This window comes from Leptonychotes weddellii, chromosome 5, assembly GCF_054177405.1.
Source record: "Leptonychotes weddellii isolate Sample4059 chromosome 5, ASM5417740v2, whole genome shotgun sequence".
NCBI classification, from domain to species: Eukaryota; Metazoa; Chordata; class Mammalia; order Carnivora; family Phocidae; genus Leptonychotes; species Leptonychotes weddellii.
This window is the reverse complement of record NC_138373.1, coordinates 35,535,699-35,552,308: the sequence shown is the minus strand read 5'-3', so window position 1 is coordinate 35,552,308 and position 16,610 is coordinate 35,535,699. Positions and strand designations below refer to the sequence as shown.

Genomic DNA, 16,610 nt, shown 5'->3' with positions numbered 1-16,610 from the left:
TCTTTATAATTTGAGGCAAACAAGGTGCAAGTGTGACCTTGAAGAGCCTTTAGCGGCATGGGAAGCAGTGCTCGTGTGTGTGACTCTCCTTCCATGTGGGAGGGGTGAGGAGATGAAGGTGCGGGAGTTGCCTAGAACGGAGGGTGTGTGCCCGACCTGCGGCAGTCGGTGTTGTGCGGCGTCTGTCTCACGGTTTCTGTGTCAGCTGAGGGTGACTTCCACCCTGAACTGTCCTGTCCAAGCTCCAAGGAGGGTTTGGACTGCAGCCTCGGCCTCAGCTGCAAGAGTCTTGTGAGCTCCTCGCAGGTGAAATAAGCAGGCCCGAGTGCCTGGACCTCCTTCCCTTCCTGGGAAAAAAGGCACAGCTCCATGCTGAGTTGGCCTGCCCTTGCACACACCAAGTTGTCTGTCAGGGGCCTGGGGTCCTTGCCGGCCAGGGGGGAGCATTGTGCTATTTCAGAGGTGTTAGTTGGCTCTTTAAAAAGCTCAAGAGTTCAGTTCTGTTCCCTATAGGAAATCATCAGGGTCCCCAGTCAGTGTCTTCGGGGCCCTCGATGGGCCTGCTAGGTGAGGTTTGGGGTGTGTGGGACTCGCCTGCTTCCTGGGTCTGAGGACTGAGCGGTTGAGGAAGAGAGGGCTGCATGGGACTTCCTTGCAGACAAGGAGCGTGGGGTGGCGCAGTCTTCCTCCTGTCCTTGGGTGACTCTCGGGCAGCACCCCTGTGTGAGTGTGCAGTGCCGTCTGGGCAGCAAACCCGCAGCCACCCCTCAGCAGACATCAGGAACCAGCTGTGGATTTTGTGCCTGCTTTGTTGTGCTTCCTCCGCGGGCCCAGCCCCTGACCTTCGGATGCCTGCCTACCTCACCGTCCGTCTCTGCCCATGCTGCCCACAGCTCGAGCACAGGGCCAGCCCTGAGCCCGGCAGGAAGTGATACCTGCTAAGTGGTGATGAGCCTCTGAAAGTGATTTCCTGGCTTCAGATTTTGAAGGGCGGGTTTTTTAGGGGTTCCTCAGTTGCCTTAGATTCCAAGGAGGATGGGTTTTTCCCTTGGAAGCATAGGTAATGCACTGCGTCTCCTGTCCTTCCACTTTATTCTGGCTGCACACACAGCTGGGAATGTGACCCCACAGTCTTCCAGGTTTCTTTCCGTACCTGCCTGTGTGGTCTCTTAATCTCAGTTTTGCAGATGAGGAGACAGGGTTTGGAGTGGTTGGGACCCCAGTGTGGGGTCACTGGGCTGGTGGATGGTGGGTGGAGGATGGACCCTGGCCTGTCATTGGTGCACTAGGATCCCTCCAGCTTGGCCTGGGCCCTTTGTGCGTCTTCGATGGTGTGAGGCGCCGTGGGGGTGCGGCCGTGAGAGGCCCTCAGAGTTAGTGGAGGACTGGTGACTTTTTGTTACCATAGCACTTCTGAGCACACTGTCCTCTGGTGACATCAGAATGACAGGACAGAGTGCACCTTTTCCAGCTACTTTTCTGGAATATTACTTGTTCTCAAGTTGTTAACCTCAGATTCTTTTGAGCATGAAATGTTGGCTACTTACCCTAATCAATGCAATTGCACTGTAATTAAAGCTGAGATGATAAATTGAAAATGGCCTGTTGAATGAATCTTTGGGTTTACGTCATTTGCATTGTGCTGCATGCTCGGCCATGTGCTGGGCGCTGGGTCCAGAAAAGTGAAAACAAAGATAGGTTTTGTGGAAAGTAGTCCTTTAACCAGTGACTGTAATGGATTGGTCAATAATCGATGAGTTAGTATTTTGAGGTTAGACCACGTAATTGAACTTCAAAGCAGTAGCCTGAACATACATAACGGATATTGATGGTGACTTTTTAATTAGCATGTTTTTTTTTTTTTAAGATTTTATTTATTTATTTGACAGAGAGAGAGATAGCGAGAGAGGGAACACAAGCAGGGGGAGTGGGAGAGGGAGAAGCAGGCTTCCTGCTGAGCAGGGAGCCCGATGCGGGCCTCGATCCCAGGACCCTGGGATCATGACCTGAGCCGAAGGCGACACTTAACAACTGAGCCACCCAGGCGCCCCGAATAAGCATGTTCTTATACTATTCTTTGGATAGAAGTAATTCCCATGCTGGTAGCCACAGCATGGGTGGCCACACTGGGATTTATCCTATGGTGCTGGGATGCCTTCTGTCTGTTTTAGGTACACTCATGTAACTAACTTTCAGAATTGTCTATAGTTTGTCTGCTTTGGAACACGTGTCTGTGTTTCCATTTTTAAAGATATTGGATTGTTTTGTTAAGCTAATGTTTCTGCTTAGAGGTGCGGTTGGGACCCTGCCTGAGGCTGTCTCTCCAGTGGTCTCTTCAATGCCTGCAGTAGGGCACTGTGTGGGGCATCGGGGTTTACGGACACGTGGTCATTTTAGGGTATGGGACTGACCCCTGGCACTCTCTCCTAGGCCAACGAGGTGACAGACAGCGCATACATGGGGTCTGAGAGCACCTACAGTGAGTGTGAGACCTTCACCGACGAGGACACGAGCACCCTGGTGCACCCTGAGCTGCAGACCGAAGGGGATGCGGATAGCGCCGGTGGCTCAGCTGTGCCCTCCGAGTGCCTGGACGCCATGGAGGATCCCGGCCAGGGCGCTCTGCTGCTCCTCCCGGGCAGGTCTGTACCCTGGGTATTGTTCCTAAGACACCGAGTGACCGTGTCCTGTGGGCAGATGGGGTTTGTGGAGGGGTTGGTGTCTGAGAGTGGTGCGGAATCCTTGTGGGACCTGGGGAGAATGTGGATCCTCCAGCGTGGCCTGGAGTCCTGCTGTGAGCCCACGCCCGCTGTCCGGAGCCGTCCGTCAGCCACAGCTGACCGCCTTGCGAGATGTTCCTCCTGCTGGCAGCAAATAACCCTGGTTGTACACGCGGCATAACTTCCTTGGCTGTAGAGAGAAACTTGATCCTGGTTTCTCACTGAAGTTCGTAGAAACCAGGGCAGGACACCATGTTCAGGCCCCATCTCCCAGCAGGATCTTAGAACCTGCTTGTGTTTACCGCACCCCTACCCAGATCTTCTGTTCCTGTGACCCCTGCCCCTGCTCCAGGTGTCCCCATGTGTTTGAAGACCGTGGAGGGAGGGGGAAGGTCCGACAGGTGCGGACCTGGGATGCGAGCTTGCACTTTGCCCTGCGCTGGGTGGGAAGCCATCGTGCTTCGCAGCCTTGGAAGTGGTTTGGTTTTATTTCGTGCCGCTGGTTTTATTTGATTTCATTGCTCGTTTGGCTGTTGGCAGAGTTTTTGTTTCTTCCGCTTTAACTGAAGCATTGGGTAGTGGTTATGTGAGTGCGGCCAGGCCGCAGCCTCGCCGGCGCCCTGGCCTGTAATGACAGCTTGTGCCTCAGCCAGAGCGACCACGTGGCATCGTGGCCTTTGTACACCTGGCTGCTTTCGCTTAACGTTGTGGCTGTTGAGGTTCATCCGAATTTTTGTGCATAGTTGTCCATCGTTTGTTTTATCCTGTTGTGTGAGTGTGCTGTAGCTTTTTAATTCATTGCTGGTGGCCATCTGGGTCGCTGACAGCTTTGGCTATATGAACAAAGCTGCTGCAAACACCACGTGTCTCGCTGGCCTGTTTGTCCCTAGGGCTGGGACAGGGCTGCACCTGCAGCATGCTTGTTGGGCTGTGGGCCGGGCGCAGACCGGACTTCTCATAGGTGCTTGCCTGCCCGCCGCCTGTGGGCTTCTGCAGTGTTGGTGTGGGATGGTTCTTCCTTGCATTTCCCAGATGAGCACCTTTTCTTGCATTTATTGCCCGTTTGGAGATCTTTTTTTGAAGTGCCTGTTCAAGTCTTTTACCCATTTGTTTATTGCAGGGGTCTGCAGACTTTCTGCAAAAGACCAGATAATAAATACTTTTTGGCTTGCAGGCCATATGGTCTCAGTGGCTACTACTCAGGCTTTGCTGGTGAAGTGCAGTGTGGTTACGGTTCATGACTGTATCCCAGTCCGACCTTACAGAAACAGGCCATGGGTGTGATTTGGCGTCTCCTGATCTGTTGGGCTGTCGTTTTCTTTTCTTTTATTTTTGTTTAAGATTTTATTTATTTATTTGACAGAGAGAGACACAGCGAGAGAGGGAACACAAGCAGGGGGAGTGGGCGAGGGAGAAGCAGGCTCCCCACAGAGCAGGGAGCCCGATGTGGGGCTCGATCCTAGGACCCCCCAGATCATGACCCAAACCGAAAGCGGACGATTAACTGACTGAGCCACCCAGGCGCTCCCTCTGTATTGTTTTAGAAATCTTTGCTTACTTCACATGACTATGATGTTTACTTCTGTTTTCTTTTAAAAGCTTTATTTTTTCACCTTTATATTCAGATCTGTAATCTCTCCATAACTGATTTTTTGTGTGGGGTGTGAGGTTGGGATCATTTCCCAAATGAGTATCCAGTCAACTCAGCCTCAGTTTTGAATAGATTCCTCCTTCCTTCACTGTCTGGTGTCACCTTGGTCCTGTGAGGTGGCTGAGTGTGGGTGGGGCTGGGTCTGGACTGTGCAGTCTGTCTGTTTGTCCATTCTCGATCAGTACCACACAGTCCTTGTAATCCAGCGTGTTATAGATTGTACTGTCTGTATGTCAATCCTCCAGGCTGTGTTGGTGCCTTTGGCCCTTTGCCTTTCCCTATGAGTTTTTGAATCAGCTTGTTGGTTTCTGGACAAAGAACTCTACAGGGATTGTGGTTAGAGTTGTACTGGTACAGCTTAATTTGGGGAGAATCAACATCTTCACAGTAAATCAGGTCTTCCAGTCTTTGAATACAGTATTTTGCTCCATTTATTTGTATTTATTTATTTGTTTATTTTCGTTTACATTTTTTTTTAGAGAGGGAGTGGGGAGGGGAGAGACAGAGGGAGAGAATCTCAAGCAGCCTTCACGCTCAGCACAGAGCCTGACGTGGGCTTGATCTCATGACCCCAAGATCAAGACCTGAGCTGAGATCGAGTCGGACTCTCAACCCACTGAGCCACCCAGGCGCCCTCGTTTATTTATGTGTAACCATATTTACGGATATGCTTCAGAAGATGGTAAGAAGTACGGCGATCATCCCCATTTCAGTTCACTCAGGCTTCATTGTTTCTGAAAGCGGGTGCATGTAGGACCATGGGATTTGTCCTTAGTGGCTTCAGAACTGCTCCGTGGGTGTGTGCATTTGTGGGTGGGAAACTGGAACTTGGTCTGAGTGTTGAGCAGCCGTGTTGGTCTGGGGTACTTGCACAGAGACCCATTTCCATCCCTGACTCTGCCTGCAGGGCAGTCACTTGGCTCTCTGAGGCTCCCTTTCCTTTTCTGAAAGGGGCAGCTCTCAGATTCTTGTGTGGATTAGTGGTGAAGAGCTTAATCCAGCCCTGGTGGAGGAGCTGATGACATCACAGCTGTTTTCTGTTGCCCTTGGTGAAGCCCTGGGTCCCCTGGCATTGGCTTAGCCTCTGCCATCTCCAGGCATGCCCAAGCATCTAGCCTGGCCCCATGATCCTGTGCTCTGGAAGGTGGGAATGGAGGAGTGATCTCCCTCTCAGGAGGAGGACAAGTGCTAGCAAGCCCTTTACTTTGCCTGGTTGGACTCTGCTATTCTGAATTTTACATCACAGCAAAAGTCTGCACCCACACTGGCCAGTGGCTGTATGAAGAGGCATGGGGTGCATTTGCTGGGGACATGGGCCTGTGTCCGCGGCTGAATGCATGATGTGTGGGGCTGCTGAGCAAATTGGGATGTGCTGGAAGTGTACAACGAACCCCAGATTTCAAAGACTTGTTACAAAATAAAGAATATAAGGGCGCCTGGGTGGCGCAGTTGGTTGAGCGTCTGCCTTCGGCTCAGGTCATGATCCCAGTGTCCTGGGATTGAGTCCCGCATCGGGATCCCTGCTCAATGGGGAGTCCATTTCTCCCTCTAGCCCTTCCCCATGTTCATGCTTCTCTCTCTCTGTCAAATAAATAAATAAAATCTTAAAAAAAAAAAACAAAAAACAAAATAAGGAATATAAGAAATGATATTTTGGGTATGTTGGAATAAGTTAAAATATATTATTAAAATCAACCTATTCATTTACTTCTTTCTAACACGGCTGCTGGAACATTTTAACTCAAGGCACATGGCTGGTGGCACGTTCTGCTGGAAGGTACCGTCACACCTGCGGTTCTGGGGCCACAAGTCATAGTGTGTCACTTGTGTTTTGCCTTTGCAGATCCCACCTGCACAGCCAGTCCATCGTCACGGTGATAGGTGGCGAGGAGCATTTTGAGGACTATGGCGAGGGCAGTGAGGCAGAGCTGTCCCTGGAGACCCTCTGCAATGGGGAGCACGGCTGCAGAGACCCTGCTTTCCCTACACCCAGGTAACGCAGCCCTGCACTGCGGGTGTGTGTGTGTGCATGTGTGCACATGTGTGTACCCATTTGTGTGTGTAAATGTGTGTGAGGACAGGGGGAGGGAGAGAACATGTAAGTTCTATTCTGAGTAATTTCAATTATGTCATACAGTGTAGTTACCATGTTTTACATTCAATCCTCGGACCTTATTTCTCTTGTAGCTGCGGGTTTGTACCCTTTGATCAACCTCTGTGGGAGGCTTTAACATTGCAAATGATTCTTTGGATTCGTTTCCTTATAATTATCAGATGTCCCCAGATTGTCTGGGAAGTTCTGGCTGACTAAGCTGAAGTGCTAGGCCTGAAGGGTGAGACCTTCCCTCATGGAGCTGGATCCTCCCCCCTTGCCTTCCACTTAGGGCCTCACTTGTGTCCACACAAAGGGCCTGTGGCTGGTGACTGGCCCATCTGAGGGCGTGCCTGCCTCTCTAGGTGAGGCTCTTGCCTGGCTCAGCACCCAGTCCACGTCAGTCGCCTCTCCCCTTTGTGGCCAGTTCTTGAAACCCTCTCACTTTGCTGACAGCAGAAGCCGAGTATCTCTGAACCCACATCTGTGAGCCCCTTCCTTTGCCCAGACTGTTGCCCTGGCCCAGAGGACCCCCCAGCCTGGGAGAGGGCCTCTGTGGCAAGTCTGGGAGTTGGCATGAGTGACGTGTGCGTGCTTTTAGCCGCTCTCCGCTCCACGTGCACATCCGTGGTGGTGTTGATGCAGAGGCGGAGGACTGGGCGCTGCTAAACATGTGTCTGTCCAGCTTGGTAATCTTTCTTGTCTGCTTAGTCTGTGCCGCTCACGTGGTCTTCTCACCGTTTTCTGTTTCACATGTAACTTCTGCACTACCACTGACATTTCCCATTAGCCTGTCTTTACATGGAACTTCCAAACGGGCTTCCAAAAGCCGGCAGGTCTTAACGCTGCCGCAGGGCCATGGCTTTCCTCTTCCCGCAGTAGGCGCCCCGCCAGTGCCCCAAAAGTCCATTGAGATTAGATCACAGGGAGGCAAATAGAATCCGGAGTTTTTAAGGAAGGTCTTAAAAATGACAAAATTATCGGTGATTCCTCATGCACGCACCGTTTTTGAGGCTGGTGGGCTTTAGAGCAGCTCTTAAAGTAGCTACAGTAAGTACAGGAAGAGACTCCACCTGTGCTTTGCTCTCACATTGATGTGTTTTTGACAAAGGAGAAAGCAGTGTGTCCAGCCATTTACTTGTTAACGAAGGGTTTTTGTTTTACAATGAAGCCCATGGGCCACATCTATTTCTCTTGAGCACCTGACCAGGAAGAGCAGGTGTGTGGCCAAGTCCCCTGCTGCTCGAGCTGGTGCGTGTCACCAGTCCTAGAGGTGACGTTGAGGGAGGTGGGCTCCCAGCGGTCTAAAGGGAAGAGCCAGAATCTTCCCTAGCCTGGTACCTGACAACATGCTTCTGTCCAGACCCTCCACGGAGTCACAGATAACCTGGGGGGCCCTCACTGTCTCCTGAACTGACACTTCTCGTCTCTCTAGCACCGACCCGCTTGCCGCAAAGCTGCACAGCATCCTCACTGATGAGGCTTTTGAGTTTTACTGTAGCCAGTGCCACAAACAAATCAACCGCCTCGAGGATCTTTCTGCTCGCCTGAATGATCTTGAAAAGAATAGGTAACTGAGTAGTGCCTGGCCTTGCTCTTTGTTAAGCGGGAGGGAGGGTCTAGTTAACCGCAGTGCTGGCTGGTGGGCCTGGGCCGGGCCGAACTGCAGCTGAAAGGCGAGTGTGCCGGCAGCGGGACCCTTCCTCTGCCCCCACCCCCAACCCCTCCCCGCCTGTGCTGAGCCTGTGTTTGGTGCACTCTGCCCTCTTGCTGTGTGTGCATGCCTTAGTCCGAGCCACTGCTTCTGACCCCACGGGAGGGAACTACCTTCACATGCTGTGTGTCCTGCATGAGGAAGTCCGGCGTGTGAAAGAAACAGATACTGTCTCAATCTTACTAAAAGATTTCTTTAACTGAGAGTTTGTGAAATTTTAAAGTAACATTTGGTCTTTAAAAACTGATTTGAGGGTGCCTGGGTGGCTCAGTTGGTTAAGCGACTGCCTTCGGCTCAGGTCATGATCCTGGAGTCATAGAATCGAGTCCCGCATCAGCCTGTCTTTACATGGAAGACCTGTCCTTACATGGAACATCTTTTCTGTGCTGAGAACCTGCCACAGGGCGGCCATAGTCGCCTGGTGGGTCCCCGTGGCTGACAGCCCTGCTGTACCTGCTGACCTACCTCTCATTCCAGTGCAGCACGTTTAATGTCTTTAGCCCCTTTCCTTATGTTCTGTGCAACACCCACCAACACAGGCTAGACTCCAGCAAATACCCAGTCGAGTGGGGAGGCTTCTTTGTGGCCAGTTGGCAGCTTCAAAGGGGAGTCTGCGGGGAGGTCCTGGTAGTACTGACAAGAACCTAGCCTTCTGGGGAGACTTGGGGGAAATGTGGCATTTAGTGACTTCAGAGACCTGCTGGGTCTATTGTAGGGAAAACCAGTCTTTTATTTTACATAGTGTGTGTTTAGCTGGGTGTTCAGTGCTCCAGGAAGGTCCCGCCACCTGGCTGGGGAGGGGTCTCCTATGCTTCCCATATGGAGATCTGCTGTCCTGCTTAAGTGGGTTCGAGTACAGGAATGCCATGTCTATTTGAGAGTTAGCACAAAGACATGTATCTCATCTCTCATTTCTGCAGTGATCTTTTCTGTGCTGCGAACCTGCCACAGGACGGCCATAGTCGCCTCTGCCGGGCCTTTTTTTTTTAAGTCTTTTTTTTTTAAGATTTTATTTATTTATTTGAGAGTGAAAGCGAGAGAGATCACGGAGGGGGAGAAGCGGGCTTCCCGCTGAGCAGGGAGCCCAATGTGGGGATTGATCCCAGGACCCTGGGATCACGACCTGAGCTGAAGGCAGTCGCTTAACCGACTGAGCCACCCAGGCACTCCCTCTGCCGGGCCTTTTGAGGGGAGCCTGGGACGCGGCTAAGTGTAGCTGGCATGTTCATGGGGCCTTGTGTCCAGTCTCAGCCATTTCCTGAGGAAGACCCTATCGGGGTGGATTCATATGCCATTAAAATCATTACTGTAATCACAACACAACTGTTGGGAAATTTCTCCCAAACACTGAAGTTAAGGAGATATAAATCTTGCTTGTTGGTTTCCATGGAATTGCCACAAAATAAATATATTTGGTTTTGGTTTGTGGATGGTAAAACGTGATTCAGTCCGAACTGTGTCTGGAAGGTTTGATGTCAAATATATTCTTTTTTTTTTAAAAGATTTTATTTATTTATTTGAGAGAGAGAGCAAGCACAAGCAGGGGGGAGATGAAGAGGGAGAAGCAGGCTCCCCGCTGATCAGGGAGCCCGATGTGGGGCTCGATCCCAGGACCCTGAGATCGTGACCTGTGCCAAAGGCAGACGCTTTACCGAGTGAGCCACCCAGGCGCCTTGTCAAATATATTTTCTACCCAGTGAACCTCAGAACATGCCTATGGTGATCCTGTTTTCCAGGTACCTGGGAGCCTCTCTGAAAAAATTCATTATGTAGAAATTAACAAGGATATTAAGAAGAAATCAAGAATAAGAAGGTCTATTTTCCAATTATAAACCTCAAAACTGGACTGGCGGTGCGGTCCCTGCAAGGTCACTGTGTCCTGAGTCCCCTGCTATTAGGATGAAGTCTGGGGTGTCAGTCGGGGTCCTGCCAGGAGAGGGGGCACACAGTAGTGTGAACGAGGAGGGTTTAATAAAGACTGAGTAGGGGCGCCTGGGTGGCTCAGTTGGTTGGGCAACTGCCTTCGGCTCAGGTCATGATCCTGGAGTCCTAGGATCGAGTCCCACGTCGGGCTCCCTGCTCAGCGGGGAGTCTGCTTCTCCCTCTGACCCTCTTCCCTCTCATGCTCTCTGTCTCTCATTCTCTCTCTCTCAAATAAATAAATTAAAAAAAAAAATCTTTAATAAAGACTGAGTAACCGTAACTGGGGACTGAGTGATGAGGCGCTGGCTGCTGAGAGTGACGGAGGCTCGCCAGAACAGCAGCTTTGAGGGGCAGCCAGCCCACCTGGCACTGAGGGCCCACCTGCTGCCCGGCGCCTGGCTGCGGCCGTGGGCAGCAGATGCCCCCCCTGTTGCCACACCGGCGGGACTTGTTGGGAACCTACCTTCTAGAACTTGATGGAAGTCTGCCCTCTGGCTGCCAGAAAGCCTCACCAGGAGGGGCCTCAGCAGAGACGCTCTGTGGCAGAATTGCCTGTGGAGCTGCAAGGATGCTGCCGGTATACGGGGAGCCACGGGGCAGGCTCTGGGGTGAGATGGACCAGATGTAGCCGGGCACACGAGGACGTGTGGACACGTGGGGGGCCCTCTAGCACCCTCTACTGGTAGAAACTGCAAAGGAAGAATCGGAAAGGGGCCCGGATCCATTTCCACAGAACAAGTAGGAAGGACGAGTGTGGAGGTGGGAGGCCGTAAATCCATAACTGACACAGCACCTGTTTCTCCTCGGATAGAGTTTTCTCCCCAAGCCATGAGGGAGTCGTAGGTGTATCTGAGATAGCACGCTGAAGGGAGGCAGGATGGGGCTGGTTCCTGGTGGGCTGAGGCCCATAGCTTAGCAGTTACGTTGAAAATAAAACTGGGGGCGCCTGGGGGGCTCAGTCGGTGAAGCGTCTGCCTTCAGCTCAGGTCATGATCCAGGGGTCCTGGGATCGAGCTCCACGTTGCACTTCCAACAGGGAGCCTGCTTCTCCCTCTGCCCCACCCCCCCGTGCTCTCTCACACACGCTCTCCATGTCTCTCTCTCTCAAATAAGTAAATGAAATCTTAAAACAACAACAACTCTGGACTTGAGAAATGAGAGACAAGGTAAGTTTGGCCTTTTTTGCCACTGCAGACGATTCTATCAGCTGGACGATATGCAATTGACCGTATTTACTGCCCTGAAGTGGCCGCAGGAAAGGCCTCTAAGTCACCGCCTGGGCAGGATTTTGGACCCTGAGGTTTCAGTGCCTAAGTTAAAGCTGATGACAGAACTTTGCTGACACAGAACAGGCCTGTGTCAAGGTTCTTGTGGGGGCCTCTGATGGCCAAGCAGTTGGAGGGTATGCATTTGGGGCATGGCAGTTGCCAGCAGCTCGACCCAGTGCAGCTGACTGGTGGGTGCCGTGCTGAGCTCGACCTCTGAGCTGAGGTCTGGTCGTGGCTCTGTCTGGGATTTCTGTGGGAGTGGAATAATGTGACTTGCTGAGGCCTTGGCAAGGCCCTGAGATTGCTCCCATGTCCCTGAATGCTTTGCTGAGCAGGCCTTTCTGTGCATGGTGCTGGCCTTGGGGGCAGGCGCTGCATGCCTGTGAACATGCCCCCAACCCCGTATCTCTTCAGCCTGAATTTCCTGTTTCCTCCCATTCCTCCCTGTCTGTTCTCTGACATGATTTTCCTGTTTATTTTGATTTTGCACAGTCCAGCGAAACGGCTCTCCAGCAGGAAGGTGGCAAGGTAGGAGACCCGTCGTTATTTACTGAGACGTTCTTCTGAAATGTATCACTGATCATAACTCTTTAAAAACATGTTTGGAAAATACCATTCTCCAAGGTACTTTTTTAAATCTTTGGAAATTACTTCTCGTGCTTTGGGACTGAAAATAATTCTCGGGGATGGGTTCTGAAAAGAATGTCCACCGCTGTGAGCAGACCCTGGTTTGTGACGGGGAGGTTTGTGCTGAAAGCTTCTGGCATTGCGCCCTTCTTACCAAGTCTTTGCCATAAGGTCCAGGAGGGGCTGGTGGTGTCCCCGTGTGTCTGCTATCTGCTAGCCCATGGTAGCATCTGCGAGGGTCCTGGCAGAGCCCAGGTCTGGGGTCCGGGTCAGCCTCTCCAGCGGCCCTGCTCTTCCCGCCCCCACTGGTTCTCCAAGGTGAGGAGAAGGTGGAGGAGGCATGCCTAAGGCCGAGTTTCTGAAGAATACGCTTTTGTGGCCATTTCTCCACTTTCCAGCATTGGGTCTACCTGTTGGCTTCCTGCAGTGAGAGATGGCAGCGCACACCAGTGCCCTGCCCCTGCCAGGCTGGCTCTGAGGATGGTTTTCGCAGGCTTGTCCGATGACCGCATCCTTCCCAGGACGCTGCGTAACGCTCACTCGCTTCCTTTCTCAGACCAGTGGTCTTCTGGAGTCAGTGATGGCTGTGCTGTGGCTACCCGCCTCGCCTCCTCGCGGCGCCCCTGCAGCTGACTGGGCGCCACCCCCAGGGCCTCCAGCATTTGCACCCGCTCAGCGGCTGTGGGCGGTGGTCCTGCAGCCCCCGCATGCGCTCCGGTACTTGTTTCAGGGCTTGTCATTTCACTCCCTGATCCCGTCTTCCATTTTTGGGTTGTTGGTTTTTTTTAAAGATTTTATTTATTCATGAGAGACAGAGAGAGAGAGAGAGTGGGAGAGGCAGAGGGAGAAGCAGACTTCCCGCGGAGCAGGGAGCCCGATGCGGGACTCGATCCCAGGACCCCGGGATCATGTCCTGAGCCGAAGGCAGACCCTTAACAACCAAGCAACCAGGCGCCCCCGGAGATACATTTTTGAGATCTTGCTGGGTCCCTTCCTCCCATCCTTTGGCTTGGTGTAGGATTCCCGGTTGGGAACCCCTCGCATGAAAGCTTCGTAGGCACCACTTGGTACCTTCCAGCACTAGGGCTGCTGCTAGAGCCCTGAAGCTTTCTGGTTTTCTTTGCGACCTTTTCTCTGGAAGTTTTTCAGATGTTTTCTCTATCCCTGAAGTTCAGAAACTTTACGATGAGTCTTGTGAGTCCTTCTTCCCATTAATTACGCTGTGCAGAATGACAGACGGACTGTTTGATGTGGGAGTTCCCACCCCTTAGTCCTGGGGACCTTTCTCAAGCTGTTTGACAGTGTTGTCCGCCCCTGTCCTCCTTCTGAAACTCCTGGTTGTGGCCCTGACTGCCTCATCCTTGCTGCCCCTGTGGCCCTTTGCTCTGGCCCCTCCTGTGACAGGCCACAGGCTCTTCCTCCCCATCTCTTGTCCTTGTCTTTCTTGGTAGAGTTTCCCTTACAGCCGGGGCTGGTGCTTCTGTCCATGGTGCAGTGGTTGCCCACGGCTGCCGCGTGGCCTCTGGCTGGCGTGTGTGCGGACAGGCTCTGTGCCGGCTGCCATTCCAGAGGAACCCTTGCCTGGCTGTCAGGCTTCAGGATCTGGGCTGGGCTGTGTGTTTGCTGCCCATGGGCCCAGATGTCTGGCTCCGCCTCTGTGAGGGTGCAGTCTCAGGTGCTGGCCTTCCTGGTCGGCTGCAGCCCTCCTGCCCCTTTCCTACACCTCTTCTCTTGTCTGTGGCCTGTGAACCTCCTGTTTTTCTTTTTCTGTAATCTTAGGGGCTTAGGACCCAGCAGAAGCAGAGGTGAAGGTCATCAACCCTCCTCTGCACTTGTTCTCACCATCCCCCTTGTAGAGGAGCATCCAGACTCCAAGGAACATAATGTTTGTTCCAAACCACACGGTGATTACAAGTTAGCATTGCTTTCCTCCTCCCCACACCCATGTTCCACCCCAGAGACGCTACAGGGGCTGCAACGAGGGAAGGTAAAAGTCTCTGCCCAGCCTCCCACGTCCAGGATGTGGACGGGCCCTGGGGTCCCTGGCCCGTGCTGCCTCAGCTGTCTGTCTGCCCGCTTCTTTGAAACACCCTCTGAGAACGTGATCTTCCCTTCACAGATGGGCTTTGGTATGAAAAAGCCTAGTCTGTAGGTATTTATAGTTGCGGTTCACACACGGAGCGTATTCCGCAGTCTGTACGCACATGCACTCATGCACATGCACACACGCACTCATGCACACGCACTCATACATGCACACACTCACATGCACACAGTTGTAATCTGCTGCCATTTTGCACTTAAAACCAGCACTAGAATTCTAAGGGAACTGAAAATAACTGGCACTTTCACTCTTCACGGTGTCTCAGGCCTTTGCATGCGGCACTGTAGCTGGATCGTGGGGTTTGGACCCACCAGCTCTGGCCTCTGTGACCTGGCTGTGTGCTTACCCCACGTGGAAGTGGCTGTGGGGTCAGTGTGCCTGCAAGGACCTGGAGGCGCCAGTACAGGGCTGGCCTCAGGACACAGTGGGAGGGGGGGCACCAGCGGGACTGCCACAGGGCCAAGGGCGCCCACAGGGCAGAAGGTGCTCTGGGGGGTGTATCAGATATCTCCCACAGCCCCCTCTCCTGCTGGGTCTCCCGAGTGGGGGTGGGTTGACGTAAACAAGGCCCTCCCCTTCAGCATGTGCCTAAAGTGGCCACATGCCGGCTGCCACCTTCCTGTCCCATGTTCAGCCCTTGGGAAGTGCTGTGAGCTCCTGGTAGGAGCTCAGGAGGGGGTGACAGACTTTGGACTATGGCTTCTCTGCAGGGTGGTCTCTGGGTCTGGGGTGGGCAGTTTTCTGCCCTAGGAGTGACATGAGGAGCTCTTGTTGGGGCCAAAGTCATGGGCGTTTAAAAGCAACAACTGGACAAAAACAGGATGACCGTTTGGCTTCAGTGTCTCACCCAGGACACATCCAGGGATTTGTGATCCCCAGGGGTAAAGGTGCCCTTCTTTTTTGTTCCCCTTAGAACATTTCTGGAAAAAATTTAAGAAATGGACAAGGTCAGTCAATACTAAAAAGAAAGTAGAACTTCATACATTTAATAATGTAGAGATCTGCAATGTGATTTTTAATAGCATTTTATTGAATTCTTATTCTGTGTTATATCTTTAACAGGAGCTGTTTATATATAAAATCTCATTTATACCTTGTTATGGCTTTTGATCCCTATTTCCTGGGAGAGTAAGGCTCAGGGAGGATGAGTGTCTATCTCAAGGCCACACAGCTCTGAACATCAGGCTGCTGCGTTGGGAGCCTGGGTCGGCACAGGTAGACGTGCTACTGGCACTCTGGGCAAATGATCTGAGAATTTTAAGAGAAAGGAAATTAGAGCTGATACAGTGTCCCCACAGCCAACAAGACTGTCTCTAGGGGGACTGCAAACATGTGTTTGCTGAGCACCTGCGAGGGGGCCAGTAGCTAAGGAGTGAAGGCAGGGGTTTCCACAGGTCCATGGGATTTCTGGGCTGCACAGCACCCGGTGTGGCCCAGGGGGGCAGGGGCCCTAGGCCCCTGGTGCTGGGCCCTTGGAGCTGTTGCTGCAGAGGATGGTTCGTTTCCAAGCTCGACCCCAGGAGAAACTCTGGGTGAGACCCCCGGTCTCTCACTGTTACTGCCACAATGAATAGGTTTGAAAATCAAGTAGCAAGAGTGCATGTGGGTGACGCTGTGTATGGAATTCAGGATCCTGAAGTAATGTTTCACGGGCCGTGGCGGAAGACAAGATTATTTCCTATCACAGAGAGGAATGAAGTCATGTTTTATTACCCAGGACAAAGTACTTTCACCCGTTAGCTGCCAGGGAAGGAGGCCGGGAGGTCAGGTTCCAAAGAGCAGCAGAGATTCTCTCCAGCCCTTGGGTAACAGCGTCCTGCCGGGACCCCTTTGGTGGAGGCCTGGGCCCGCGCTGCTGGGTTCTGGTTCTCAGGTTGATCTGGAAACCCTCATGTTTACAGAACTCATCGTCTTTTCTGTCTCTGCTCTGCTGAAGGGCCTTCTCTGGACTGGCCTCTTGTTTCTTCTCCACAGACACCTGCACCAGTCAGGGGCCCTGACCATGGATGCCCTGCAGGACCCTGCCCCAGACCTCGTGGACGGCATGGAAGAGGACATTGCTGATAAGGTCGGCCCCGGGGTGCAGGGCCAGAGGGAAGGCCCCCTACTGATAACACAGCCAGGTCTTAGGGTGCTTGTGGGTGCTGCGGCATCATGGTGCAGGCCACATGGGGTGAGGGGTTGGGTGAGGGGTGGTAGTGTGCCATCAGGGGCTAATTAGATCCTCCACCAGTCCTGACATTGTCCAGCAAGTTTCCTAGAGGCCCAGTGGCCATGGGATGCAAGGGAACATTTCCTGGTATGCGCGGAGCGGGAATGGAGAGGTCAGATGTGGGCCCATCCGGGTGCACTGACGCTCAGAGACTCCCTTCACCTGGACCCTGGAGGCAGGACCTTCGGCCGCTCAGGGTTTCAGGGTGGTGATCACAGAGCCAGACCACGTGTGGAATCAGAGTTCCCAGAGAGGCCCTGTGGGGTGGGTGCCTTGGGACCGGGCAGCCTCGCTGTGGA

At 52.8% G+C, this 16,610-nt stretch overlaps 1 protein-coding gene across 2 annotated transcripts in view; it reads left to right on the top strand.

The window, feature by feature from the left end:
* Window positions 1–16,610, top strand: part of RAB11FIP3 (RAB11 family interacting protein 3) — a 60,065-nt gene that overhangs the window by 33,669 nt on the left and 9,786 nt on the right. The window contains exons 4-7 of one of the 2 annotated variants that reach the window (XM_081820432.1): window positions 2,431–2,642; window positions 6,215–6,364; window positions 11,861–11,896; window positions 16,074–16,167. In XM_081820432.1, the coding sequence (XP_081676558.1) occupies window positions 2,431–2,642; window positions 6,215–6,364; window positions 11,861–11,896; window positions 16,074–16,167 (492 nt within the window). The remainder of the gene's footprint in view (window positions 1–2,430; window positions 2,643–6,214; window positions 6,365–11,860; window positions 11,897–16,073; window positions 16,168–16,610) is intronic. The other variant, XM_081820433.1, reaches the window with a different exon arrangement.